The sequence below is a fragment of the Aphanomyces astaci genome, assembly GCF_000520075.1.
Source record: "Aphanomyces astaci strain APO3 unplaced genomic scaffold supercont1.148, whole genome shotgun sequence".
In the NCBI taxonomy this organism is placed as follows: domain Eukaryota; phylum Oomycota; class Saprolegniomycetes; order Saprolegniales; family Verrucalvaceae; genus Aphanomyces; species Aphanomyces astaci.
In genome coordinates, this window is record NW_009798411.1 from 7,182 (window position 1) to 34,337 (window position 27,156).

At 49.2% G+C, this 27,156-nt stretch overlaps 13 protein-coding genes across 20 annotated transcripts; 5 read left to right on the forward strand and 8 right to left on the reverse strand.

Moving 5' to 3' along the window:
* Nucleotides 1-1,306: 1,306 nt before the first annotated feature.
* H257_18238 (hypothetical protein) lies at nt 1,307-2,894 on the reverse strand (the record flags this gene model as incomplete). The annotated part of the gene is made up of 2 exons (XM_009847257.1): nt 1,307-1,582; nt 1,698-2,894. The coding sequence occupies 2 exons, from the start codon at nt 2,892-2,894 to the stop codon at nt 1,307-1,309; spliced, it is 1,473 nt and encodes a 490-aa protein (XP_009845559.1).
* Nucleotides 2,895-3,122: 228 nt separating this feature from the next.
* On the forward strand, nt 3,123-4,333 carry H257_18239 (CAMK protein kinase; the record flags this gene model as incomplete). The annotated part of the gene is made up of 5 exons (XM_009847258.1): nt 3,123-3,133; nt 3,196-3,541; nt 3,597-3,695; nt 3,756-4,117; nt 4,168-4,333. The coding sequence occupies 5 exons, from the start codon at nt 3,123-3,125 to the stop codon at nt 4,331-4,333; spliced, it is 984 nt and encodes a 327-aa protein (XP_009845560.1).
* A 137-nt stretch (nt 4,334-4,470) lies between these two features.
* H257_18240 (hypothetical protein) lies at nt 4,471-5,806 on the forward strand. Of its 3 annotated transcripts, XM_009847260.1 has the most exons (6): nt 4,471-4,566; nt 4,618-4,755; nt 4,814-4,956; nt 5,009-5,381; nt 5,454-5,603; nt 5,661-5,806. In XM_009847260.1, exons 1-6 carry the CDS (start codon nt 4,483-4,485, stop codon nt 5,697-5,699), a joined length of 927 nt encoding a protein of 308 aa, XP_009845562.1. In that variant the 5' UTR covers nt 4,471-4,482; the 3' UTR covers nt 5,700-5,806. The 3 variants fall into 3 exon arrangements, with proteins under 3 accessions (XP_009845562.1, XP_009845561.1, XP_009845563.1); XM_009847259.1 differs by having other exon boundaries at nt 4,618-4,956; XM_009847261.1 differs by lacking the exons at nt 5,454-5,603; nt 5,661-5,806 and having other exon boundaries at nt 5,009-5,451.
* A 1,282-nt stretch (nt 5,807-7,088) lies between these two features.
* Nucleotides 7,089-8,534, reverse strand: H257_18241 (uroporphyrinogen decarboxylase). Its single transcript, XM_009847262.1, has 2 exons — nt 8,119-8,534; nt 7,089-8,060 (listed from the first exon to the last, which is right to left on the reverse strand). Exons 1-2 carry the CDS (start codon nt 8,395-8,397, stop codon nt 7,143-7,145), a joined length of 1,197 nt encoding a protein of 398 aa, XP_009845564.1. The 5' UTR covers nt 8,398-8,534; the 3' UTR covers nt 7,089-7,142.
* Nucleotides 8,535-8,749: 215 nt separating this feature from the next.
* H257_18242 (hypothetical protein) lies at nt 8,750-9,753 on the forward strand. Its single transcript, XM_009847263.1, has 4 exons — nt 8,750-9,191; nt 9,242-9,371; nt 9,423-9,574; nt 9,621-9,753. The coding sequence occupies exons 1-4, from the start codon at nt 8,775-8,777 to the stop codon at nt 9,669-9,671; spliced, it is 750 nt and encodes a 249-aa protein (XP_009845565.1). The 5' UTR covers nt 8,750-8,774; the 3' UTR covers nt 9,672-9,753.
* Nucleotides 9,552-11,963, reverse strand: H257_18243 (hypothetical protein). 3 transcript variants are annotated; one of them, XM_009847265.1, is made up of 10 exons: nt 11,779-11,958; nt 11,607-11,708; nt 11,442-11,562; nt 11,025-11,386; nt 10,864-10,973; nt 10,381-10,449; nt 10,246-10,330; nt 10,048-10,197; nt 9,921-9,998; nt 9,552-9,877 (listed from the first exon to the last, which is right to left on the reverse strand). In XM_009847265.1, exons 1-10 carry the CDS (start codon nt 11,941-11,943, stop codon nt 9,746-9,748), a joined length of 1,374 nt encoding a protein of 457 aa, XP_009845567.1. In that variant the 5' UTR covers nt 11,944-11,958; the 3' UTR covers nt 9,552-9,745. The 3 variants fall into 3 exon arrangements, with proteins under 3 accessions (XP_009845567.1, XP_009845566.1, XP_009845568.1); XM_009847264.1 differs by having other exon boundaries at nt 10,048-10,330; nt 11,779-11,963; XM_009847266.1 differs by having other exon boundaries at nt 11,442-11,708.
* Nucleotides 11,964-12,020: 57 nt separating this feature from the next.
* On the forward strand, nt 12,021-13,105 carry H257_18244 (hypothetical protein). 4 transcript variants are annotated; one of them, XM_009847270.1, is made up of 3 exons: nt 12,021-12,059; nt 12,159-12,458; nt 12,528-13,105. In XM_009847270.1, the coding sequence occupies exons 2-3, from the start codon at nt 12,332-12,334 to the stop codon at nt 13,034-13,036; spliced, it is 636 nt and encodes a 211-aa protein (XP_009845572.1). In that variant the 5' UTR covers nt 12,021-12,059; nt 12,159-12,331; the 3' UTR covers nt 13,037-13,105. The 4 variants fall into 4 exon arrangements, with proteins under 4 accessions (XP_009845572.1, XP_009845571.1, XP_009845569.1 ...); XM_009847269.1 differs by having other exon boundaries at nt 12,021-12,458; nt 12,507-13,105; XM_009847267.1 differs by having other exon boundaries at nt 12,021-12,458.
* H257_18245 (hypothetical protein) lies at nt 12,022-14,325 on the reverse strand (the record flags this gene model as incomplete). Its single annotated transcript, XM_009847271.1, has 2 exons — nt 12,022-13,149; nt 13,874-14,325. 2 exons carry the CDS (start codon nt 14,323-14,325, stop codon nt 13,095-13,097), a joined length of 507 nt encoding a protein of 168 aa, XP_009845573.1. The 3' UTR covers nt 12,022-13,094.
* Nucleotides 14,326-14,366: 41 nt separating this feature from the next.
* Nucleotides 14,367-15,022, reverse strand: H257_18246 (hypothetical protein; the record flags this gene model as incomplete). The annotated part of the gene is made up of 2 exons (XM_009847272.1): nt 14,367-14,734; nt 14,815-15,022. 2 exons carry the CDS (start codon nt 15,020-15,022, stop codon nt 14,367-14,369), a joined length of 576 nt encoding a protein of 191 aa, XP_009845574.1.
* Nucleotides 15,023-20,040: 5,018 nt separating this feature from the next.
* H257_18247 (hypothetical protein) lies at nt 20,041-20,373 on the reverse strand (the record flags this gene model as incomplete). The annotated part of the gene is made up of 1 exon (XM_009847273.1): nt 20,041-20,373. One exon carries the CDS (start codon nt 20,371-20,373, stop codon nt 20,041-20,043), a length of 333 nt encoding a protein of 110 aa, XP_009845575.1.
* A 2,115-nt stretch (nt 20,374-22,488) lies between these two features.
* On the forward strand, nt 22,489-22,731 carry H257_18248 (hypothetical protein; the record flags this gene model as incomplete). Its single annotated transcript, XM_009847274.1, has 1 exon — nt 22,489-22,731. The coding sequence occupies one exon, from the start codon at nt 22,489-22,491 to the stop codon at nt 22,729-22,731; it is 243 nt and encodes an 80-aa protein (XP_009845576.1).
* A 798-nt stretch (nt 22,732-23,529) lies between these two features.
* Nucleotides 23,530-23,739, reverse strand: H257_18249 (hypothetical protein; the record flags this gene model as incomplete). The annotated part of the gene is made up of 1 exon (XM_009847275.1): nt 23,530-23,739. One exon carries the CDS (start codon nt 23,737-23,739, stop codon nt 23,530-23,532), a length of 210 nt encoding a protein of 69 aa, XP_009845577.1.
* A 540-nt stretch (nt 23,740-24,279) lies between these two features.
* H257_18250 (hypothetical protein) lies at nt 24,280-27,086 on the reverse strand (the record flags this gene model as incomplete). The annotated part of the gene is made up of 3 exons (XM_009847276.1): nt 24,280-24,427; nt 24,546-24,760; nt 26,730-27,086. The coding sequence occupies 3 exons, from the start codon at nt 27,084-27,086 to the stop codon at nt 24,280-24,282; spliced, it is 720 nt and encodes a 239-aa protein (XP_009845578.1).
* Nucleotides 27,087-27,156: the final 70 nt, after the last annotated feature.

Here is a 27,156-nt window from a genome sequence, read left to right on the forward strand (position 1 = left end):
CAGTGGGCTGTAAGTACACGTTGGACTGTGGGCACGTCTGTGGTCGTCGTGCGATCCACTGTGACGCAGTTGATGGGCACCTTGGTTCCCAGTGGCTTCCGAAAGAAGTGAGAGGTGCCTCGTTCATTGGAGTTGGCGTGGAAGTCGAATTGCCGGTCGCGAGCATATTGACTGTGCTCGGCCTTGGCAGTGTCGTAAGCTAGCTGAGCTGCAGCTACATCGGCAACGTGGGTGGACAGGTCACCGTAGTATGCCAGGGCTCGCTTTGCTGTAGCCAGTCGGAGGCTTAGGTGTTGTAGATTGGCCTTGGTCGATTGGGTGTGTAGCCGATGACATTTGATGAGCTGGCGGCGCATTCTCTTCAGCCAGCCATACCACATCGCACCATGGTTGAGACTCTCGTCGGCTCGCATTCGGTCAAGGAGCGCTGAGGCCTCCGTGGTGATGGCTCGTTGGATGTCGGGGTCAGCTAGCAACTCCCGTGGTAGCCGCCAGTAGCCCTTTGTTGTGGTGGATGGGCTCTGCGACAGAGTCGCGGTGTGGGTGAGGTGGTCGCCTCCAAAGTGGTTTGGGTCATACGTAGCCTTGGGGTTGAGGTGAGAGACCAGCTCGTCGTGTAGGAAGAGATAATCAAGTCGATTGACCCCCACGCCCAGGATCACTGTAGAGCTGTGTAGTAGGGTTGAGTTGGCGCCACGCATCCACCACACCAAGTGCAGTTAGCCACTCAACGCAGTCCTGTTTGCCACTTGCTTGGCTCGAATGGGGCGTCGTGGCATCGAGGGATGTGTGCAGTGGCATATTGAAGTCGCCACCCACTAGGTGTAGGCCATTGTGTTCGAAGTCACGAGGCAAAAGGGCAAAGAAAGCGCCACGGAGATGCGGCTCCACGGGCGTGTAGATGCTGTGAATGTAGACTGGCAAACCACTCCACACAGTTCTGGCCACCAGGTAGCGGCCAGGAACGTCGTGGTTAGCCAGGTGAACCAGGGAGGAATAGCCAGGCATGGACTTGTGAAAAAAGCTGGCTACACCACAGTGGCGACGGTGTACTGGGTCGACACTGGTTGTCCGTGGATCGTTGGTGAAGAGAGTGTAGCTGCCAACACCAACTTCGTTGTTGAGATGGTGGTGGAAGGTGTCGAGTTGGTTAGAATCGCGCATCTTCGTTTCTTGGAAGACGACGCAGGTTGGAGGTTGTTTGAGACGCCGAGCCACAAGATGGCCATTGATTTTAAGGCCATTCAGGTTGCAGGTTGTCATGGAAAAGGTGGAGGTTGGGTCGAGGAGATTGGCCGGGAGCACCTTAGTACTGGAGGCCGACCCCTGGGGTCGCGGTGGAATCGTCAAACTGGGTGGCAGACTCGTTGTTTTGGCCATTGTCCACGCCAAAACGGCCCGAGTCCTGGTTCCAACGTGTGGTGCCAATGCAAGAAATGTCGATGTAGCCACTCGCATGAATGTCAGCGAGATAGACCATGACTCGATGCATGTCATCATCACCAGAAAACATCGTTTCCATGATGCGCCACAGCTCCTCGCCCATGCAGGTCGTCATGAGAACATTCAGCATCGTCGGAGCCTGGAGAGAACGCAGTCCGCGGTGAGTTGGGATGGCCTCAATGGAGGATCCCGTGGAGGCCATGATGGCCGCGTCGGATGCATAGTAAGAGGGGGCTGTGTGCGGCAACAAGCACCTCGGCTAGTGCCAACACAAGTTCCAGGTCGAAGCGCGACAGGGTCAACTCGTCACCATCATCCGTCTCGCAGGTGATGGGTTCAAGGGTGTCAGAGCGTTGCAAGGCTCGGAAGAGTTCGGCCACTGAGTCTCTGGACATATTGGTGCCAAATGACTTGGTATAGAGCTGATCGAACGACGCCGAGCCGCCCCATGTGACTCGGAGCCACCGGTGCAGGAGCCGCTGGCGGAGGAACAGTTCGAACGTGGGTCGGTCCGATGCAAAGAGATGGTGTAGCTGGATCCCAAAGTCCTCAGGGTGCCGTTCCATGAAGGTGCAAGTTGAGTCAACCCTGCCAGTATTGACGAGAACGGCGAGGTTGAATTCACTGCCTCGGACAGCAGCTTCCACGTGGGATGCATGGTGGTGAATGGCCACGGTAGATTTGGCCTCGAGAGATTGGAGCTCGGCGATGAGGTCATCGAGGGGCACCTCGACATGCGAGATTTTGCCCTTGTGCGGTTTCGGGCACGTCACATACTCGCCTGCAGTGTGGTGTACAGGGTCACTGTCGCTCGCAGTCGCCTCGGGGGTGATCGTTTCAAAGGACACGCCATCGTGGTCGGCACGGTGCACGGTATGTCCAACCGTCCATCGCTCATGTAGAGCAGCAAATGCATTTGGCGACGCCCAGGGTCGTCCATGCAAGTGCACAGGATAGGGCGCTGGAGCCACCGATGGTGTCTTGCGGCGGACGTCCGTCCACGCATTGGGGTCCTTGGTGGCCGTCTTTTGCCGTTTAGCTGGTGTGGCTTGGGGTGCGGTGGTTGGGTGTGGGGGATGAGTCGACGGTTTGGCATGGTCCGTGCTGGCCGCGATAGCGTCCAGGTCCAGGCGAGCCAGTCGCTTGTCACGGAAGAACCATCCACGGCCATACACACGCAGACAACGGCCGCGGAAGATGAATTCCTCGACCATGCGTCCGTCCAGCAGCATGGTGGAAGGGAGTTCAGACCCCAGAAAGTGGATCCGATAGCGGGATCCAGCCAGCCCAGTTGTCGCCGACACACTCGTGTACATACCCCATAAAAAACGGGGTTCGAGGCGTTGTAGGGTTTCAAAAAGGAGCCGCTCCTCGAAAAGACCTTGGAGGCCCCCCGGAATGTCCATGTAGAATCCATCGAGGGCATGGGGGAGGGTTAGCTGGAAGGACATGAGCGTGGTACTCTTGACATATGACCATCCTTTTTCTCCTTTGAAATAAACCCTGTACTCACCAGCGTCCTCCTTGTCACTTACAGCCATCGCATGCCCCAATCTGCAGTCTTCACGCGGACTGTTGTAACGTCTACCGTCCGCTGGACGAAGGACAATGAAATTTTTGCGGTGGTTACAAAAGTTGACGAATATTATCCGAAATTCCGGATAACTTCGCTTACTTTAATGATCAACAAGTCATTGACAGTTGGGGGTGATCGACATGGGATGCATGGTGGTCGTATCTGTGTCCGCCCAGCGCGACAGAGGGCCCTGCCAAGCAGGCTCTACTCAAGCCAAAGGCCATTGCTATCACGTTTGGATCACAGTACCATCTGGGCGAGAAACTGGGTGAAGGCGCGTTCTCGGTTGTCCGCAAGTGTGTGCACATTGGGTCCGGGACGGCGTATGCGGCCAAGTGCCTGGATCTGCGCAACATCTCGCTGCAGGACTTGCACAACATCGAGCGCGAAGTGAAGATCTTGCAGCAGCTCCATCATCCGAACGTCATCTCCTGCAAGGACTACTTCCTAGAATCCACCACCGGGTACATTGTCACCGACCTCATGGAAGGCGGCGATCTGTTCGACCGCATCGTCGAAAAGGTTTGTTCTTCTATCGAGAGACGTAGTGATTTTTCATGTTTGTTCTTGTATCTAGTCCGTGTACACGGAGCGCGAAGCGAAAGACGTCGTGCACGCCGTCGTCGATGCCGTCGCATACTGCCACGCCAAGCGCATTGTCCACCGCGACCTCAAGGTCCGCTACGCACTTCAAGTGCCACGCGTATACCTATGTAATAACCAGGCCCACTCGTAGCCCGAGAACATCTTATTGAGCAGCCACGACGACTGCACGGCTGTGATCAAGGTCGCCGACTTTGGTTTGGCCAAGGACGAGTCGTACCTGACGACCATGTGCGGGTCGCCAGCGTACGTGGCACCTGAAGTGCTCTCTGGGGACCGCGGGCTGTACAACAAAGCCGTGGACGTGTGGAGCGTCGGCGTGATCACGTTCGCTCTCCTCAGCGGGTACCTCCCGTTCTTCGACGACAACCCATCGCAGATGTTCAAGAAGATCAAACACGGAGTTTTCTCCTTTGAGTCGCCGTATTGGGACGACATTTCCCCCTGCGCCAAGGCGTTTGTCAAAGCGGCCCTCGTCGTAGATCCTTCCAAGCGGTACTGTACATACTCCCTCCTTTTGACCTGCCGTGACGACAGTGGAGTAGAGCGACGGCGGAGGATCTGCTCCGGCACTCATGGATGCAGACTGCCAACGACGCCACGGTGCCGCTGAGCTCGGCGCTCTCGGGACTGCGGACACTCAGCAAGCGGACGTCGCTCAAGACCGCCGCCAAGGCCGTCCTCCAGCTTCGACGGTTGTCCCCAACATAATTGACGGCCATAGGAACATTCGATTCTGTAGTACACTGTACTCATTTGACCAAAAACTACCCATTGTATTAAATCTAAAGGGTTTCTACGGCACCAAGTATGGAATTAAGGAGGGTATCGTGAACCGACGCAATAACGTTATTGCAAACATGACGTCGGTCCTGCGGGTGACGGCGTCGCAGCTGGCCAAAGCCAAGAAGCCATTGTCTGACTTGAACCAAATTCGCCAAGCTGTACGAACCCCACCAACGAAGATCGATCTGTCCTTGATAGTTCTCTCGTAGATCAAAACCCTACAAAAGGATGCAGCCGAGCAGCTGACACTCGAAATGGAATCGCAGTCGACGTTTGCCTACTTTAGCACCCAACTGGGGGCACTCAAGCAAGCATTCGAGACGTTGTCGGACGTGTTGATGGCCGAGGTTCTTGAACGAACCAACGAACAACTTAGCAAACGAACTGACGTTGTCAACACTACAGGTGGACAGTGTGCGAAAAGACTCGAATCGACGACTGCATGCGCTGGAAGTGGAGATGGAGCGGCAACGAGAGCAGTCGACGGCAGCATCAAGGGAGCTCGACAGCGTCAAGCGCACGTGGGACGTATGGAATCTCAAAGAGCGGTACTACTGACTCAACCTGAGACTGTATATACCAAGTAGCATGCGTACCCAGGGACTGGGCCAAAGACAATGAGATCCTCAAAGCTAGCCACAGCCACAACGTCGAGTGGATGCAGGCGCTGCAGCGAGATGTGATGGAGACGAAGGATCGAGTGCACGAACTCCGCCACGACCACATGAGCCGATCGAAAGCGATGGCAGACGAAGCCGCGGCGCTGCGGGGGCAGTGGCAAAAGCAAGTGGAATCCATAACCGACCAGCTGCACGGGTTCGAAGTGTCGACCGCGTTGCACCAGCGAGACCTGAAGGCATTTGCCCAACAGCGCCTGGACGACTTGCATATGATGGAGCAGGCGCTCAGTACTGTGCAAACCCACCAGCTTCGACTTACGACCGCTTTGGAAGAAGGTTTTCATCATGCTCAGGTAAGATCAAACATAACGTTATAGTAGTAATATGGAGGTTTGCAACGACGAGAGTGTTGGTCATGAGTGTAGGCCGAAGTGTCGAGTGTGGGGCGCAGAATAGACCAAGTGGACGGGAAATGCACGGCGGTACATACCCACGTGGATGTGTTAAGGACCAAATTGTTTGCGCTCGAGCGCGAGCACAGTCAGCGCATGGAGAGCGTCAGTTCCATGTTTACGGTACAGTGTCCATATATATTGGGGTGTTCGAGGTTTCAAACAAGTCATTGGAACTAGGTGTTTGCGGACGCGATGAACGTTAAACTCGTCGAATAAAACGCGTAACGTAAAAACCCAGTAGATGATTGCGCGATATCAGAAACACTTTTCATGACGAAACTATTAAATTACATATCAACTCTAGTGAATATGGTTCATACCAACAATAGAATTATTACGAGCCCACACTGTTTTTAGTGTATAGTACTGTATTCACTGCTATTAATAGCTGTAATTACTGTATTCACAGCAAACTGGAAATTAGGGCCATCTACTGATCTTCTCAAACTCCACAATTTTGACTTTGTGTGGAGAAAACGTAATATGCTGTAAGGGTCGATTTTCGGGGAGATGCAGGAACAGGCCGTAAATTTGACATTGCGATCCACTACCGTGAACATGTAAACGGACATTGCCGTGATGTTCACAGAATTGCTGACTCCTTTCGTTCCTTTTTCCCAAATCGCTCGTTTGACAAACTGATGATTCTGCGCTTGCGGGGATGAAACGTTTTTTTTCTGATATAGAACGGGTAGCGAACGGATAGTAAATTTCTATAAATATATAGGTAAATGTATGATCAGGAATTAAATTTCACATCCTATCCGACAGGTGGTGAGGTAAATACCTGGTTTAACCCTTCAAGTTGTGCACATGTGCGAGAAATATTCGACACTTGATGCATTCGCGCATGAGCAAAATGCGGAACTTTGGTGGGTGAATACATAGGCTAGGAATAACGACGAGGGATGGGACGCATACTAACTTGTAGACTATTACACGGCACATGTGCACATCACAACCTGCACCGTGGCAGCTAACTATAGATAGCTGCATCTCATGCGCATGTGCACGCATGTGCGCGAAAAACTACAAATTCGTCCTCCACGGTCGTCGTTTTCGTCCTCTGTACTCCATGTAGGTAAGAATGTTTGCATGCACTACCTCCCTAAACATGTGGAGTACATGATCTCACAGTTTCAGCTCACCTCCATGCGTCGCTCCCGAGAATTTGACCACCTGCGCTTGGACTTTCCGCACATGCGCACATGTGGGAGCGCATGTATGCATGTCCATTTTTAAAAGATCATGCATTTCCACATGCAACGTTCAAAACCATATAAAACAATTTAATACAAAGTTCTATATAAAAAGTTGATATAATACAACAAACATTGCGACTCAGGTACAGAATACCGTAAGACAAGGTGTCGGAGATCTGGCAAATTGGTACTAGTATACACCACCGTTATACTTGCATCCCAACATCCTCGTGTTTTCACGTATGAAGTCAACATTTTGAAATAATGTTAGCATGTTGCATGAAGGACAGACTTAGTCGACATGCTAGATAATCGCGAGTTTTCGTTCATTTCCTGCATCTCCCAGGCCATCTATTGGTTCTTTACGTTACCAGTAGTAGTACTACTACACATTTGCGAGCGCGTTAAACTCGTCGAATAAAAAACGCGCGATTGTGTGTTTAGTAAACGTTCGTTATTACGTCGAAGCCTGCAAAGACAGTTGTTGCACGGCCTTGACAAATGCGTCGACTCGTTCGGGGTCAAAGTCGGGATTGCACCCGTGTCCAAAGTTGGCCACGTACTTTTGCGTTCCGAACGCGTCCAGCATCTTCTTGACTTCGCCGCGAATCGTGTCTGGCTCGGCGTAGATCGCCGCCGAGTCCAAGTTACCCTGGAGGCTCACGCGGTCGCCCACCTGTTTCCGCACCACGGCAGGGTCCACCGTCCAGTCCAGTCCCAGGCAGTCGTACTTGGTTTGGGCTAATGCTTCAAGTGCATAGGGGGTACCCTTGGAGAACCCGACGAGCGGCACAGTCGGCAGCTTATCCTTAACGCGCTCGGCGATTTGCGCCATGTACGGGAATGCAAACTCGTAAAAGTGAGCCTGGGTGAGCACTTCGGCGCCGACGCTTTCAAAGACTTGGAGCGCTTGCGCCCCCGCGGCATGTTGTTCCAGGAGGAAGCGGACGCATACGTCTGTGATAGCATGGAGGGCGCGATGGGCGGCTTCGGGGTGGTTGTATAGCCATGCCTTGACCTTGGATTTGGTCTTAGACGGCCCGCCTTCGACCATGTACGTGAGCAACGTGAACGGACCGCCGCAGAACCCGATGAGCGGCACCTGACCCTTGAGCAGTTGACGAGTCAGGTTCAACGCGTCCAAGTTGTAGCCTAACGTGGCTTCGATGTCGGGGTGTTCGATGAGGCGGTCGAGGTCATCGGGGGTGCGCAGCGGCTGCGGGAGGACGGGACCGACTCCGGGTACCATAATCACTTCCATCCCCATGGCTTGAGGCACGACGAGGATGTCGCTGAAGATGATGGCGGCATCGACGTTGTACCGACGCACGGGTTGCAGCGTGACTTCGGCCGCGAGTTCGGGGACCCCACACATCTATATATACATATGTATACACACACGTGAGAAGCGATGGAAAGGTTGGAGGACGTACGGTGAAGAAGTCGTAGCCGGCTTGGCGAAGTGCGCGGAATTCAGGCAAGTGGCGACCGGCTTGACGCATGCACCACACGGGGACGCGCTCGGTGGGCTGGCCCAAGTACGCTCGGATGAGCAGGTCGTTCTTGAGCTTGGGCAGTTCATCGAGCGGGACGCGCTTGAGCGGCGTGCGGACAGAGGGAAACGGACGCTCCTTCTTGGCGCGGCGGCGAAGGACAGCAATGACCACGGACGAGATCGCTAGCGCCGCGAGGGGCACAAACACACGAGCCATGATGTCGACAACCAACGACTTCAGGGAACTTCCACAAATGAGTGCGGACGTTGACGCTGGTGAAATCGGATCAGGATATTGATATCCGGATAAATTAATTCCATTTCAAATTAACAGTAAATAGACGGAATGCCAACGAAGCCCAATGAAATGGCTTGTCGCGGAATATCAGCCAATCGGCATTAACAGAATAATATTATCAAAAAATGATGGGAATTGATCTAGCCAATCAATATATAGTCGAAAATACTCAAAAATACTTATTCTTGAAGATATTGGGGTCAAACCTTGCGAAACATGATATCAAGTGCGAGAGGAAGATATTCAACTCCCCCAATCGCACATTTTTGAGGCGGAGAACCGAAGCAAACAGCACCATGTTCCGCAATCAATATGACACGGATGTGACTGTGTGGAGTCCCCAGGGTCATCTGCATCAGATTGACTACGCCATGGAGGCCGTCAAGCAAGGGGCTGCGTGCCTTGGTCTTCGCAGCAACACCACGGTCGTGTTGGCCGCCATCAAGCGAGTCCAGACCGAACAATTGGCCGACCCGACGAAAAAGCTGTTCGAAATCGACACCCACATGGGCATTGCCATCGCTGGGTTGACGGCAGACGCGCGCTCGTTGGCGCGGTTCATGCGTACGGAATCTCTCAACCACAAGTTCGTGTACGGCAGCGCGCTTCCCGTTGCTCGTCTCGTGAGCGATGTCGCCGACAAGAAGCAAGAGTGCACACAGTCCTACGTGCGACGTCCGTATGGCGTGGGTCTGCTCGTTGCGGGCGTGGATGTACAACTCCATCATGGCTTCTTCATCCTTGCTCATGTGCATGTGAGTAGAAAAACGGCCCCCACCTCTTCCAGACGTGTCCTTCCGGCAACTACTACGAGTACAACGGCATTGCCATCGGTGCTCGTTCCCAATCTGCGCGCACATACTTGGAAAAGCACTACCTGACGTTCCCTCCATGTACTTTCTTGCCCTCTGCATGTTTGCGTCCTTTCTCATCCTTCGCATTAGTGGGCAAGGACGACTTGATCAAGCAAGCTCTCCAGGCGATCCGAGGGTGCTTGGAAGGCAACCAGGAGCTGTCTGCGACCAACATCTCGATCGGTGTCGTGGGGGTGAACCAAGCGTTTACGATCATCGAAGGCTCCGCGTTGCAACCTTATGTCCGTCGTCCATTCAGTTTCCTTGTCTCATCTCACTGTGCATTAGATCGATGCCGTGGAAGTGGCGGACGTGACCGACGACGTGTCGATGACCTAATGTGTCCACACCAAGAGCTAGGTCCATCTAGTCGTGTCTGTAATGTACTAATCATGCTTGACACCTCCCCCTGACTACTGCATCATGGACATTTGAATCGCTTGCTGCATCGCTTCGTCTTCTTCGTCAAGCGCTCCTTCCATGTACATGCCTTGATGCAGTCCGTCCGCCGACAGCGCCAGCGCCGCCTCGAATTCATGTTGGTACTACGTCCACAGTCGTCAATCCTCGTCGTCTAAACAAACGTACGGGGTCCATGGACGCATCCAGCGCCGCTTGGAGAAGGTCGTCCTCGCTCTGCTGCGCGGCACTTCGCAACATCTCATTCTACAACAACGTTTCCATCATGCACAGACCCATTCTCATCACTTCAGACTTGGAGGTGGTGCAGTTCGCTCTCGGCTTGCACCGTCAGGACCTCCGCCACGTCGACGCTGCGGGCGACTTCGGCCTCGTAACACTCGACGGAAGCACACAGCGCCGCGTCCAACGACAGCGCCGACTTGCCAAACTCTTTTCGCGACAGCTACAATCAAAACAGCCGTTAAAGGTCCTGATGCACTTTTTGTCTTACCTCGAGCACCGTGGCTTCTTCCGAGCTCCACTGCTTTTGCTGGATCATCGCAACCTTCCTCGCTTCAAACGCCCCGGGAACGTCCCTACATATGCCGCATATCGCCGCCTTGATCATCTCCTGGACCTGTCGTACCTGACAAAGTTGGAAGCATGCGATGGCCCGACCACGGAATCGTAGTGTCCTCCGCCGTAAAAGCTCAAGCTACAACCACGTACATACATTCTCAACATTCCATATTTATATTTTATACTGAAGTTTGTATTCGTTGTTGAAGGGTTGAAGAGAGAACGTGATTGGGCCATTTCTTGAGAATGCCGGGTTTTGATTGGTCGATCGACCTTTACAAACAACGACAAAAAAGAAGAGAATTATCATATTGCCGATTTGATACAAATTTGGGGAGGGGGTGCAATTGAACTCCTTGGTTGAATTTCATTGAGAAGGTTTTGATTGGCTAATAATTTTGAGCTCATCGGAGGTAGCCAATCAAATCGATTTCAATTCCAACGAGAAACCACAACACAATGAAAAAAAAATATATATAACTATATATAGATAGCATACTTGAGTACTACATATTTCAGAAATCGACTAAACAGTTGGAATAGTACTCACCATATCGGCGGACGAGTGACCGTATCGTGGAACACGCGGAGCTGCTTGGCGCCTGCCGCGGCATCGTACGCAAACACTTGGGCGGGGCGGTCGTACAGTTCGCACAGCGCCTACGAGGAGAGGACTGTCAAGCGATTCTAAATGGAGGTTCCATGGGGTACTTGAAGCTCAGGATCGTCGCCCCAGACGGCGTCGAGTCGCTTGTGCCGGACGTAGCGGTCGAACGCAGAAGCGTCGCCGACGATGAACGGTTCGAAGAAATGCCGCTGCAGCTCCATGTAGTCCATGCAGAATCGACGGACGATGCCGTGATGTTGGTCGTCTCCGTACAGTTGATGGCTCACGGCGCGGAAGAGGCAGTTGCCGTCGCCCTCGACAGCGTGCAGACGCAAGTTCATCCGGTGCAAGGCATGGACGTACTGGTCGAAACACGAGTTCGAGAGAAGGATGCGGCGGGCGTGTTGCTTCTCCGAGGGAGCGACGAACTGCGGAGTGAACGGCACCCACATGTCAGTGGGAGAATCTAAACGACGACAGGCATTAGTGCATGTATTGGACAAGACGAGCGAAGGAAGTACCTGCAGGTAAGACGCGCAAATGATCGATGCGGGTGCATGTGACGTGAGCTTCTCGCCATGTGGTTGTGTCGAAGATGTGCACGGGCGTCCCCACGGCGATTGGCAGGTCGTTGTTCTTTGCCTTGTTAAACATGAGGACCCGACAGTGGTCACAGGAGACAGTACATGGGTCGAAGTTGTCGCAAGACGCGTGGAATCTCGAGGCAATCGCTCGTCCCAGGTAGGGTTCATGACGTGATATCGGATCACAACGGACTGCGGCGTCGCCTACGATTGATTTCACATGACGGCATAAGCGTGACGTAGTAGTAGCAGTGGGTGAGGTGCTGCTGTACACCTCGATCACTTGGGCCGAGCACCATGTTCCAAAGGGGTTTCGGGCGTCCACACTGTCATGCACACGCAACCGCTTTCTCCACACGTCCGAACCTTCCTCGTTCTGCATCATCGTCATCATCGCTCCATCGGCATCTTCGTCCCGCGCAACTGGGTCAAGTCCCATGTTGTTGATCCTGTTCTGACCCAATAATCCGAATAACAGGACCAAATCGCATTATCCGGACAACCTCCCAGTCTGCATTTTGACTGTGCGTCGACACGCCGCCTTGTTGTCAAAGGGTTCGTTCATGCAGTACCTCTAGTTAGTGCTTCTGCATGATCACTGCCGACATGCACGTGCAATGTGATCTACTCCTGGACGTGCGTGTGTGTCGATAGGTTGCCTTCCTAGTCATCACCCCTCAGGTTGCTGCACCACCCAGCGTCTCGATGAGTCGACAAACTCCTCTGACGACATCCTCACGTTGTCCCTGGGACGAGTCGTCGGTGGCAATCGCTGCCACACGTGCCCGTTAGAAACACACGTCGATTAGAGTGCGATTCTCATTGTGATGCTCCCGCTTTGTGGCCGCACGAATAACGAGTCGACTTGGGCGCACATGGACATGACGCAACCGTTTGCCTCCGGCTCGTTCAAGACCGTGTACCGCGGCAAGTACGCGGACGGGGACCGCCAAGGTAAGCCGTGCGTTCTCAAGCTATTTCGATCGGGGTGTGTATTCCAAGAGCGGTACTTCGCGCATGAAGCGCAGGTGGTCGGTCGCGCGCTGGCGATCGTGGACGAGTTCAACACCGCCGACATCAATCAAGGCCGCGGCCAGGTCTGGGTGAACGTGCCATCTCTATGGACAGTGCAAGCCGGGTTTGGCCGTCCGCCAGGGGAACTGGCGCTAGTGGAGCCGTACATTGCCAACATTGCCAAGTTCAACTCGAACACGGGATGGACTAATAACAGCCGTAACCACTGCAAGTGGCTTCAATCCCTAAGTCACTTTAGCTACCATATGAGCCACCGCTGTGTGCTTCTCTGTGACCTCCAAGGCGGCGTGTACTCGCGCGGCGTAGTGCTGACGGACCCGGTGATCATGTCGCCGTCGCGGAAGTACGGCCCCACGGATCTCGGCGACCTCGGTATAAGCACATTCTTCGCGCACCATACGTGCACTTCGTACTGCGACCCGAACTGGCTGACCCCTCGAGATAAGAACAAGTACTTTACCCCGGTTCCTGGCTCAACCATGCAACTGCTGCCTTGACGTCCTAGCGCTGGATGAACTGTCGAAAGTTAATAACTGAGCTAAAGTATATACTGTATCAGTGCACGAGTCGATCGTTTTGGCTCGGAAAGTGCCAACTCTGCAGGTATTTTCTACCAATCGACCTGAAAGATAAATATTGTTGGCGGAACATCGATCAATGTTACGTTGGGTTTCACAATCAATAATTGAAATCCCGCGAGAATGTACCGGTACCTTGCTTCACAGTCACTGTCAATTCAATACTTACTATTAATAATATCTGTAATGGTATTTAAAGTTCAATAGCATGAGCCAATCAAAATCGATTTACCTCTTTTTTTTCACGATTTAGAAAAAGACGTCAAGGCTCTTTTTCTAGTTCGAAGTACGTTTGGTATAGTGGAGTTGCGTAAAATCGCACAAATAGAGGTAAAAAAGTAGGAGTACTGTACTTGGAACCAATTTTTCATTTTGCTAAAAATATCTACTATTCTGGTCCGGAATAAATGCTGCATGTTTTTCACTAGATTAAAGTATACTCAGTGCTTTGAAACATCTTGCGATTTGTATTGGACTTTGAAATGACATAAAGACCGACCAAATTTTTATTGGAAACGTTTATTTTATTACTTCAAATGTTATACTTCATTTTGGCAATTCAAGGAGTCAAGTGCGCCTGGATAGATGGTTGCATCGCACTCAACATTGAATGATGGTAAGTCTTTAATTCTGGCGTTCTTACTCATGTGGGGCATTGTGTATGTGCTGCCTCCACTACATCCCATCGACAGCTCCATTACTTTCTGTAAAGTTATGAATGTCTTGCCCAGGATGGTAACTGGCAATTCATAAAACGCCTCTTCCACAGCAGCAATCAGCTCGCCAATTGACCGAGCGACCTTTTGCTGCTGCAGACTTTGAATAGAATTAAAGAATCCTAAGTCTAGGACGTTGAAGTCAGGGCTATTTGGTGGCTGGTTGGCAACTTCGATACTGTCAACGCCATGACGAGCAATGAGCTCGGTCGTCATACACCTGTGGGGGCTTGCGTTATCTTGCTGCAACTTGACAACCACACCCCTTGGCATCTTGACTTGGATCGCTGGCACGACCTCGTCCATGACCATGTCTTGATACACGTCAGCGTTGACGCTCTGGAACGTCAGCTCGAGCGTGCCTTTGGGACGATTCTTGCTTGAACGAACCGCAGCCTCTTCCTCGACGAACGGCCAAATGACGATCTTGCAGTCGAACATTTGCTTCTTGTGGGGGTCGTAACGTGGGCGAGCAACGGCCGCCAGAAACATGACCTTGGTGATGAATTTCTTCGACTTCGTGGCCCGCTCTGTCACTCTGTCATCTCTTCGTCGTCGTAGAGATAGAACCTTCGCTTGACCTTGGTGATGAAAAACCACTTCTCATCAACGTGTACATTTTTGTACATGTTGATGAAGGAGTGGTTTCTTCGTAACCCAGGCTGAACGAAGCTGACTGCGAACCATAGCCGTTCCAACATGTTGTCCGTCAGCAACGGCTTCAGGTGACTTGTGCGCGCCGCGAGGCCGTGGGCCTCCTTCATGTGCCGCAAAATGGCAATCTTCGGCATGCCAGACAAAACTGCGGTGGAGCAGAGGGTTTGGCGACCTTCATGTGGCACAGCCTTGATGGCCATCTTGATGTCGATTACCGAGCGGACTTTCTTGGCACCACAATTGCCTAAACTCGTAAACCCGTATAAGTTAATTTCTGCAGAAATGAATATTTTTGGGCAAAATATAGATTATTAGAGAATTTACCCTTGCGTCGCGAGTCGACGTTAGCGAGTGCGGCTCCGTCGGCTATGGACGACCTTCCTCGCGTCCACGATGCTCCAATGGCAGCCAAAGAACTTAGCAGTAGTGACAAATGCACCATTAGGAAGCACACCTCCGATGGATCGTTCCAGCAGAATCTGGTAGGCAGCAACTCGTTCATCGTTGCTGAGGTTTCGGCGGGTCGAGACATAGGTCACAGATGTCGGCCGAGAGTGTGATGGTCCTTGGGGCATAGTGTGGACCAGAGGAAACTAATAGAGGTTGCTGCGAGGCGATTACTTGAGAAATGAACTCTCAGCGGGTGTGTGCTATTGAGATTGTTGTGTTTGTTGAACTTTGGAGATGTGCATTTTTGGCGTCCCGCCGAATTTGGGTATTCAAAATACAGCGAATCAAAGCGCTTTCCGTTAAGCCAATCAGATCGAATACTAGAAAAATGCCGCCAATAACAAGTCGAGTACAACAAGCATTCCGGACCAGAGTGGTACTTGGAACAGGCCCTTACATGTTAGTAGAAATCAATTTACGTAGGAAATATATAGGCGAAATAGCTTACACATGGAATGAATAGCTCCAAACCGACAGAATCATTCGACCAATCAAGACACTCGAAGTGTTCAATTGACCACAATTGACCAATCGAATAATACCACGAAACCAGCCACTACAGGAGCACCTACCATAATACTTGGACTATGTATTCCATACTAATTTCGATAATATGAATCCCAGCATACGTTTCGTGAAGAGACCGTTCAATGCCGAACAAAACTTACTTTACAGTTGGGGCCTGGTTGAAGTAAGGAATCACCCACTTTTCCTCGTTAACTATGTGAACACTCACAAATATAAAACTTCATGAAATACCAACTTTTTGAAAAATCGTTGGTTTGACTTGAATTTGAGTATCTATGAATTATCAACAAGTTAGGGCCAATCACAGTAACCTTTTTTCATCGTTTCTGACGCCCAATAGCCAATCAGAACACAATGCGTCGTTTCCAGTTCCAAAAGACCTCTTGGAGGTCTTTTGGGATATTTTCGTCGTCATTAGTGCTCTGGAGCCATCAAAACACGACGAAATGGCTGTCACAGTAAATCAGTTGCATCAAAATGATTGGTCTAAACTAAATATGCGCAATAACCATTGATTCACCTCATCCAGTTCATGTTTCGCCATGCCAATGCATATGCAGTTTGCGCCATCGTCCTCCTCGGTCTCCACCAAGCGACCATCACGGCCTTCTAGTGCATGCAGCGTGTTCAGTGTGTGATATGGTGCGTGCGGGTTGTGCGTGTATGCCAGGTGGAGGTGCGGGCTGTGCGCTCTGTGCGGTGTAGGTGGTGCGGGCTGTGAGGTGTGGTGGGGTTCGGGGAGAGAAGGCACTATTCGCGCCACACTACACGCAGCACACTTCACCCACCGTTCTACACGCACTGCATTATGCTAGCAACGCACTCACTAACGGTGCACACATCGCACTCACCACATTTTGAACTCATAGCACGCACTACACGCACCTCATTCACCGCATTATGAACATTATTCCTATTTGTCATGGCCACCCTCATCCGAATGTCAACAAAGGCGTTCATTGCTGCCCTATGCCAGTATCATCTCACAACTAAAACTGTTAAACTAAAACTGTTCTACGTCACAGGCGTCGAAGCCTGCCCTGTAGATGGGTGGTACAAGCGCAAATTGCGTGTCAGCAGGTGCACATTTGACCAAATTGTGGATCGTCTCGAGGTTTTCGCGCGCGATCAAGGTCATCGCTTACCAGCAATGAACGCCTTTGTTGACATTCGGATGAGGGTGGCCATGACACTCAGCTACTTGTCTCAAGAAGGGGGATTCGCGGCAACGGCAGCATTGTTCGCAGTCGCAAAGGCCACGACAATTATCAACGTGAATGAGGTTTATATACTAGTATCATAGAATTATATTATTGAGAGTTTACTCCCTCCGTCCCAAAATTGTGGAGCGAGTTTGGGGAGGGGGGACATGTCTCGTCATTATAATTGAGAGTGTAATTCAAAATCCAATGTATTGCGCCTCGCTTCGAATTCTACAGCGCTGATTGGACGAGAATGACAAGCGCGCCAAGCGCTTTAACATGATGTACGCAGCGCTTGAAACTTCTTAACGTAACATTTTCAACTCCAGGCCGAAAGTCTATTTACATTTTTCAAGTATAAACCATCACTCTGATCATACATCCACTCATATGTCACTCAAAATGGCACCTGGAAGGCGGGACTTGACCAACGACGAGCGCGAAGCGATACTCCGCTGCATATTGAACATTGAACTTACAACAAACCATACGAACTGTCCTTTGAGCTGGAATGCATCGCGTTGAACAGCGAGTCCTCCGACGATGTCATGAGTGTGCTGAATGATATTGGCATTGAACCAATTAGTACAGATGAGTAGATAGATGTACATGTTGTATAATCAAGTGGAAGTTATTGCCATAGGTAGTCGGCTAGCTTGGTGTGGTCGGTGGGAGGGTTCTCGGGGTAACCCCCCCTCCTGAATCGATTGGCGTCGTCAAAAATCGTGAATTCCGTTTTCGGGTTGCGTGAGACAGTTTTGTATCGTTACAAACTCTACAACTTTATCTTTGACAAGATTATGTTTTGCAGCGACTCGTAATTTTATTCAAGGAGGCACAAGCCAAAAAACTGATTCGCTCCACAATTGTGGGACAGAGGGAGTAATTCGTATTTAGGTCATGGATCATATTATTGCGTTGAGTTCGTCCGTTATTCAACTCCCCCAAAGTGAACAACAATGGATAGCCATTGCTGACACATTCGAGCGCAGAGCTGGATTCCCCGACATCGGCGGGGAAGTTGATGGTTCTCTTTTTAGAATGGAAAAGCCATATGAATGTGGAAATATTTGAATGCATTAATACTTAAATTGATGTAGAGTATTGATAGATATTGATGTGCTCTAGTTGGATTTGTCGCAAAGGGTTCGCCGCAATTAACTTGCAAGCAACGGTAGACGGCCGTGGGCGATTTATGGAGTATTCCTTGCGTCCGGGGTCGTGCGGTGACAAAGATGTGTGGCATATGTCGAGCTTGGGGCGCCATGTCCAAGCTATTTTGCCGGCGTACATGCATCTCATCGGTGATTCTGGATACACCCTGTCCACATACATGATGGTACCCTACCCGATATACACTGGGATGCCCGGAAGGGAATCACGATACAATTATCTTCAGTCTCATTCACGGATCGTTGTCGAGATGACATTCGGCGGCCTGAAAGGGAGGTGGTGTGCCCTGAAGCGCACCTTAAACATGGAAACTCCAAGAAGTTGTGGTCGAACTATCGTTGCCTGCATGGTGTTGCACGGCCTTACGATCGATGCCGGCGATAACCTACGAATTACGGACCGAATTGGCCCATACTTAGGACTTCATGTGCACGAAGAGACTTGGTCAGTGCTGACGTCGAGCCGTGAAACTGCCCTGCACAAGCGAAATGCAATTAAGTATTATATTGTATCCTTGTACTTGTGAGTTCATGAAACTATTAATATATCAAAGTAGTAGTTAAGTATTTGTGAAAGCGTTAATAGCAGTTACATGTTCATATGTGAAGTTACTTTAACATCTTACTAATCAACTTTATAAGCGACTCAAATACTTAAGTAGGACTTTGTTGAGTGCTGCCTATTCCTTTTGTGCTGCCGCTTGCAACTGCAGCATAATGTCAATTTTGTCTACAAGTGAAGACAAATCCACAACCGATGCAAGTTGGGGTGACGTCTTCGAACTGGCCATCGTAACCAAAGCGTCTGCCATTCTGGAAAGCCCCGCCTCCAACGAATCACCCAACGATTTCACCGCTACGACTGCCCGAGGAATTGTTGGAGAGTGCGCGACCGGACTAATTTTGGCAGTGCTTGGGCGACTTCTGGTGCCGTCGTCGGAGTCTCCCAGGGTCTCGTCAAACTTGTCCTAAAGGAGTCCATAATTTGCGACGAGTTCATTCCAAAGCATTCCAACAAAATCATAATAATGTAAAAGTTGCATATACAAATATATATATAATGAACCTGAAAATATTCAACAAGTATCTGCCAGTGGTCTGGGTAGTCGATTGATTCCTCGACGTTGCCAGTCTCCTCGGTAGCTTGGCACATGGATCGATACTCCGTTTCAACGCGGCGAATCGATTCGTCACTTGCTTGACATCGTAATTAACACCAGCCCTAATGTTAAGGCGAGCGGTTACGAAAGCCCACCATGTATCCTTTTCCTTTGCCGTCTTGCATGCGTTGAACTTGCGCTTCGCTCTCTCGCTAAACAGGATCGTCATGAGATCTGCAATCATGTCACTGGTCTATGTGGCTCTCTTCTTGTCCACCGGGGATATCTTGATCGTCGGTTTGGATGTCCTTGGCTTCTTCGCTGCCGGGCCGTATTCGGCAGCCACTTCTGGTTGCCCAAGCTCCGTCATTGTGAGTGATTGGCCATGAAACTGGTCCTTGTGACCGCTACTATCCGACACATTACTCTGACCAGTTGTTATATCTACCGAATTACTTCAACCAGCACCAACTTTTTCTCAACCAAAAAGTCGTCGAAAAAAAAAAGGTAGGTTTTACTTCAACCAGACCCTTAAAGTCCCCGACAGCATTGAGTGATTTCGACAAATTCATATAGACTTCTAGAGATATACAATTAGCGAGTATAACTATACTTTCGAAATTTTATTGCAAGTACAAATATATTTTAAGAGTATTTATATGTATGAAGGTTAAGTTTGTTAACTAGAGTGCTCACAATCGCTATCATCAGTGACACTACTACTTTGTGCCGAATAATCCTCATCCGATTCAATGGCGTCAATTTCAACAAGATGATCGTAAAGCTTTTGCAGCTTTAACTCGGAGGCTTTGATGCAGCCTTGAATAGAACTGGGCTTCAGGTCGTCAAATGCTTGTTGGAGGCGCTCCTTGACCTCAGACAAACCGGTTCCTTCACAGTAGCGGCGCCCGACTTGCCCTTTCACAATCGCCCAGACCAATTCGATTGGCTGCAAATCTGAGTGATGGGGCGGCGTAAAAACAACTCGGTGTCGAAGGGACACCGAGTTGTTTTTACTTCTCGTTGAATGTACTCCGACAGCTTTTACCACAAAATGCTCTCGAAATCCTTTTCCGCGTAGGAAATGCCCTAGGTAGCTCACATTTTTTGGAGGGTCTTCTTGCACTGACGACTACTTGGGGTTCCTTGAGGGCGTCCCTTGTGGTATTTCGCGTTGCCCATAACGATGTACGCATTCTGGATTCCCAACGTGGCCAACTTGTTCAGCAACGATTCAAACGACTTGATAAAATATTCGTGGTTGAACATACCGTGGTAGTCTTCGGGCTCCTTGGGCTGAGACTTTCCGCCTCGAAAGATGTCAAAGGCCAGCACACGATAATCCATCCTGTCAGCTTTAATCAAGCACATCGTTGATGCGTCGGTAGCGGTTATGGCCGACACGAAGCACGCCGACGATAGGGTGTTCATGCTCGATACCCTATCCCAAATGACGTGTAAGTCTACAATCAAATGGATGGCTGACGAGGGATACCTTGCGCGTTGGGCGTTAATGGTGGCACACGGTTTGCTGGCCAGTCCAAAACTGATGCCGTGTGACTGCTCCTTGAACAAGGACGTGAACGACTGTTTCCACCGCCATCGGTCTGCCACTCTGCCACGTTGGGGATGGCTCGAGACGCGCCGGGCAAGTTCTGTCCATCGACTCCCAAGCATTTGGAGAACGCGTATGTTCGTTTGATGGATCCAAGCAACGGGATACATGAAGGAAGCCTACCAGCACTCGTATCATCCAAGAAGTGACAAAGTGCCTTACCACTCATGTGCTTGCTGTCATTTCGGCCGAAGGCGCGATTTTCGTCGAACCGGCGGTATCGAGCGCTGCGGTGGTCACCGAGTCAAGTCACTGAACACATCTGTTAGTAGCATTGGCGGCGTTTCTTTTGGATAGGTGGTGGCTGGCTGCAGTTTCATGCATCTGTGTGAATGGGTCTCGATAATGTACTAACAGTAGTCGACAGCCGCGAGGGTGCCTTTGGCAAAAACTTTAGCTACAAAAACGCAATAAAGAAAAGTTGAATATGAAATTGTAGCGCTGGGAAGACGCTAAAAAACTATAAAACAAACAGGTCTTGAAACGGCATACACGCTCAGCTATGATACCGCAAAAGTTGAAAACCTTTCGAATCTCACTCTATTATCAAATATAAACTCTTACATATAATACAAACAATTGAGAGACAGCCAAAAATACAATAAAACTTCATTCATTACACATGCAAACTCACATTGGCTCTGATACTCGACACCAACCAGCCTCACATACAGTACCAACGATGCCTACTGATCCCCACCAACCAAGCGACATCGAACGAGCCATCGAGTTTGTGAAGCGTTCGCGCTCCCGATACGTGTCAAAGAACGAGATACTCGACATGCTAATGGTAAACGCACAGCTTCGCAAAGAAGGTACCGCTGCAGCCAGCCGCACAGCCGCACGCTATCTACGGCGCAAGGAACAGTTGGTCCAACAGGTTTGGAATGAGTATGTAGACAAGGGCACCACAACGACCAAGCCCTAAGCATCGCCCGACATGTTCCTCCGTACAAGGCTTCCTCTGACGACAACACTGGCACAGATCATCCAAGAATTTGTACGCCAACGTCGTAAATCTCGTCAACGAACCGTCGCCAAAGATGTTGCTCACTTTCTGCGGTCCCAACACCGCTTGGATTTTGATCCAGAGTCGGAATCCTCCACTCTAGCCGCGTACCGGACGACCCATAGGGCTCTGTAAAAACTGGGTTACAAAAGGGGAAAGAAAAAAAGAGGTCTAGGCCTCCGTATGTCCGATGCTAATTTACAGCATCGTGATGTATATGTTTCTGATATGTGTGATATTGTGTCGGGCGATGTCAACCGACGGCCTATTATATATTTGGATGAGAGTTATATTCACCACCATTGTAGTCGGCATGATGATTCATTATATGATGCTAGTGATGAACTTGATCTAGAAGTGAAAGAAAAACACAAAGGTGAAAGATTTTGCTTTATTGCTGCCATTTTAGATAGTGGTTGTATGGATAGCAAACTCTTATGCTTGGATATATTTCAAGGAGGAAAACGAACTGGTAAACCTGAAACAAAGGATTATCACGGAATGTTTGATCATACGTATTTTGTGAGTTGGTTTTCCAAACTTCTCGTCGAAATAGAAGATCTTGGATTAAAAAATGCTGTTATAGTAATGGACAATGCCAAATACCATAAAGGTCTTCATATCAAAACGCCTAAGTATGGACAAAAAAAGAGTGTCCTACAAAATGCTTGCACGAAGTACGACATTTCGTTTACAAATGAAACTAAAGCTGCACTTTGGAAAAAGATAAGTGTGCATGTCAATAAAATTGACATTGAGGTTGTAGCTATGGCACGTGCCTTAGGGCATCAAGTGGTGTACACACCACCATACCATAGTGACCTGCAACCAATTGAGATTGTCTGGGCTATCGTAAAATGCCAAGTATAGTACCAAAATACAATACACAGCGTTATTGATATATATATATGGTTTTTGATATATGCTACGTCAGTACACACAGGACACGAAATTCAAAGACGTGCATGTGCGGCTGATGGAAGCTTTTGAGGACTTGACACCCCGCAGCATCAAGGGCTGTATTCACAAGGCCGACATACGACTCTACAAGCTGGCCGAGTACATGAAGGGGCTACAAGAAGTCGAAGCGAGTGACAATGAAAGCGTAGAAGGCAGCAGCGATGGCGGCAGCGTGACAAGTAGTAACGACTCGAGTGGAAAATAATCAGAGATGTAATAAATTTCCTCGATTTTTATTGGTCGCTTCTTAACATCCAGCTTTATTGTGGAAAACTCAGTAAACCTCCTTGTATTGATTCTTTTTTGGCAGGCACCCTCGCGGTTGTCGACTACTGTAAACGAATTATATTACTTCAAATTTGTATAAAATTTTTACTGTATATTTCCTTTTTCGAAAATGGAAGAGTCTGACGCTGCCAGGGGCTTGAACCTGGCCCCTTCCTCAATCATCTTGGATGCCATCGCACTAACCATTGCGCGAACGCGTCAAGCGCTTATCTTCGTTCCCTGTTCATCCCACCGTTACAGATATAACTAGTAATACTAACACTTAGTATTACTGTATCAGATTTTTAAGATTTATTTAATTATTGAGCAATTTTAATAACCAAAATCGGCAGCATTCACATAATAACACGATGAATTCCATAGTGTTCACATGCATTTTTAAACCAAAACGTAGAGCACAGTTTTAAAGTTAGGCCTTCAATATTCTGGATGCAGTAAATATAAACCCAGACGAATAGATTAACAAAAAACGCATCAAAATTGGCCTAACGTTACTAGAAGATTTCTTTGCATCCATCTCGCCCAAACAGACAGCACGGAGGAAGTACTACGTACGTAGTACTTCCTCTGTCCTTCTTTACTGTGACCACTTCAAGATTGCACTTTTCCCACAATACTGCGACCATATTATTGTGATTGGTTGATTATGAAATACATACATTTCATTGGCTATAAATCTTATCGACTCAAGGACTGGACAGCTGGAGGAATGAGTTCATGTGACGTTCATCACGAGGGTTCCAGCACGTCTCAATGTATCCTTCTTCAAGTGGGTCAACTTAAAGTTGTTCTCGCCGTGGTGTTTCAGTAGAAGGCGCATCACCGCCTGCAGGGTAAGGAAGATGCTACTCAACTTATCACTACTGAGACCCTCGAAGGCGGACAATGTAGCTTCGATCACATCGTCCATCGACCGACTCACCATCTTGTATTGTAGTGCTTGGATCGATACCACGAAGCCGAGGTCCAGGACGTTGAGGTCCGAACTACTTGGCAACGGACCACAAATGTCCACCCATCCGTCGACACAGCAGCTCTATTCGGTTAACCCCCCAGTGACGCTATATAGGCATATATAGCTGTTTAAAACAACTTTACGTGGGCCGATTGCAAATAGTGTGTACTAGTACACTAGTACGCTGTATCTGTACTGAGTATAGTATATATATATCTATAGGACCTATATATTACTGTATATACGTCCTATATACTTCGTAGTACCTATCATGTACTATTAATAGTACTGCTTAATGTTCAGATTATTTTACACCATGACACTACTGTACTGGTGATGCCTGCGGATAGCTCACACTAAGCCCTTAAAATACGCCTTACCATCTGCACCTGGAGAAAAATACCAGCTTCGCCAAAGGTATTCGTCCAGGTATGAAGGCAGATGGGGTCTGTGTATCCCGCGCATCGCTTTGGAGAAGCGCTTGATCCGCATTTCCCACAAACCTTCAATTTATTGCGTGTGGGCGCCGTTAGCTGGGTTGACAAAGTTCGCTGAATGATTCACCCACTGGTGACCATACGATTGGTCGACCAACAGTGGATTGTTCGTCAGGTTGTGGCGTTCATTCGCCGACACGTATGAGCCAAACTTGTCCAATCTAGAAGCATTTTTAGACGACATAGACGTATATAACACTATATAGTGATCTATATAGGCCTATATGACCTATATCGGCCTATGTAGTATTGTATATAAACAACTATATAGTTACATACATGATGTTGGTTCCAGGGGCAATGTGCTTCTTGATGAGCCGCGACAGCGTTGGTTTTGTCCGGTCCGCCCCTGTAATGACGCCGAACCATTTCTTCGTTGTCCTGTCGACCCCACCAAATACCCAGTGCTCAGGGTAGTACCTTCCGCGGTTGTATTTTCTCTTTTTCTTCATTGAGGTCTCATCGATTTCGACCGTTACGCCTTCGCCGCCAACCTACTCGCAAAAATGAATAGGATATATCTATATATATAAAGTAGTAAGTGTGTCTGTCTGTTTGTCTGTCTGTCTGTTTGTCTGTCACGTGTGTGCGTTCCAGCCTTTTGATTGGTCAAAATAACGACTCGCTCAACGGTGATTCGTCCATATTGCATTTTGATGGTTTTGATTGGCTCGAAGCAAGGAATTTATTTTTGACCAATCACATAATTATCTCTTCACCCAATCAGCGTTCAGTCTGCTCGAATTTCCGCATTCCGCCAAAGTTCGAAATCAGCCATGCCGCGGCGTGGCTGGCGGCGATTGCACCGGGTGTCCGCGCTACTGAGCGGTCCGACGCAAGGATAGTGCGCGATTGTAGCGCTGTTATAGACGAATATCCACATGTAACTGAAGTTGCTGTATGTACTATACAAGAGAAGATATGAGCAATTGGGCAATCCAGCCTTGCGGCGACATCGACAGCGAGTGTACTGGATTTCCGCGCTACGTAGCGGACTGGTGCAAACTTAGTGCGCATTTGTAGTACAATGATGTAGGAGCATGAGCATGTATCTACATAGCTTACACTGTATCTATAGGACAAGATATCGACGACGCAGCACGCGCCGCTGCCCGCTCTGGCCGGCGTGGAATAAGCTCAGTCACTCCAGCAATTTGGATTGGCCATAATAACGCCTTTCTCAACTCTGATTCGTTTATAATTGATATCGACGTTTTGATTGGCTCGAAGCAAATATTTTATTGGATTGGCCAAAACAACGCCTTCCTTAACTGTGATTCGCTCATCTTGCATTACGACGTTTTGATTGGCTCGAAACTGATATTTTGTGACCAATCACACAATTATCTATGCCTAACCAATCAGCGAGCACCTGCATTGCATGTAACCCCGGGGAATTAGCATTAAGCGTTCTCCAACGGGATGTCCTGGGATTTACTTTTGTACTTTCTTGGGGGTTTGGTTTGGTTTTTAGGGGTGTTATTAGGGTGTGCACAGTTGTTTATGGTAAATCAAACATATCAATATTTCACTTTTCAAGAATGAGCGTTTCAACAATTAAATGTTCAGCTGGAATGTCAACCACATTTGGACTAGGGGTTAACATGCAATTCAGGGGTTTGCGCCAGCAAACACCTGCATTGCATGTAACCCCGGGGAATTAGCATCAAACGTTCTCCAACGGGGTGTCCTGTAATTTACTTTTGTACTTTCTTCGGGGTTTTCAGGGGTGTGCTTAGGGTGTGCACAGTTGTTTATGGTAAATCAAACATATCAATATTTCACTTTTCAAGAATGAGCGTTTCAACAATTAAATGTTCAGCTGGAATGTCAACCACATTTGGACTAGGGGTTAACATGCAATTCAGGGGTTTGCGCCAGCAAACACCTGCATTGCATGTAACCCCGGGGAATTAGCATTAAACGTTCTCCAACGGGATGTCCTGGGATTTACTTTTGTATTTTCTTCGGGGTTTTCAGAGGTGTTCTTAGGGTGTGCACAGTTTTTTATGGTAAATAGAAGGGAAGTTGGATACGCTATTACGGGGATTTTACAAACATTAGTACGGTAGCCGCTAATGCTAGAATAATCCAGTACAACCATTCCAACCAGTACTAAATCACATCACGCACACACCCTCCCGTGCAAAGCCGCGTCAAATTCACGTTTTGATTGGCTGAAAGCATAGAATTTAATTTTAACCAATCACACAATTATATCTACTGAATCAATCAGCGTTGAGGCAGATGTAGCCGTGAAAGCTAGATTATCCCACGTCAAACCCCAACCAGCACTAATTCACATCACACGCACCCCCACCCGTGCGAAGCCGGGTCACGTTCACTAGTAGGTCTATAAAGATATAGGACTATATTGATATAGGACTATATAGATATAGGACTATATTGATATAGGACTATATAGATATAGGACTATATTGATATAGGAATATATAGACATACCAGCATCGGGGCACACAACATTTCCGCCGAACACAGGTCGTGGCAGTACTGGTACCAATCCACACCGGACTCACGCGCAATTTCTTCTTCCGCAATCACTATGCCAACGGGCTTTCTTGACGCCCACGCAAATATAAGTCGCACCAGCTTCGCCATAGGGATCTTGGAACCCTTGAACCACGACGCAAACCGCATTCCACGCTCAACGCTCCCGCCGCCTGTACACGCCGCACGTCTGCAACGCCATGGCTTGGACTTGAACGCGAAGGACATGGCCAGGTCACACTTGGGGCATGTCGCGGCGTTGGGTAGGTGACCGACCTTCATGCACCATGCAACACAGGTGTCTTCGTCCATGGTGGCCTTTAGAATAGAATGCCACGAAAATTCGCCTACGTCAGACATGTCGTAAGGTACGAAGCCCTGG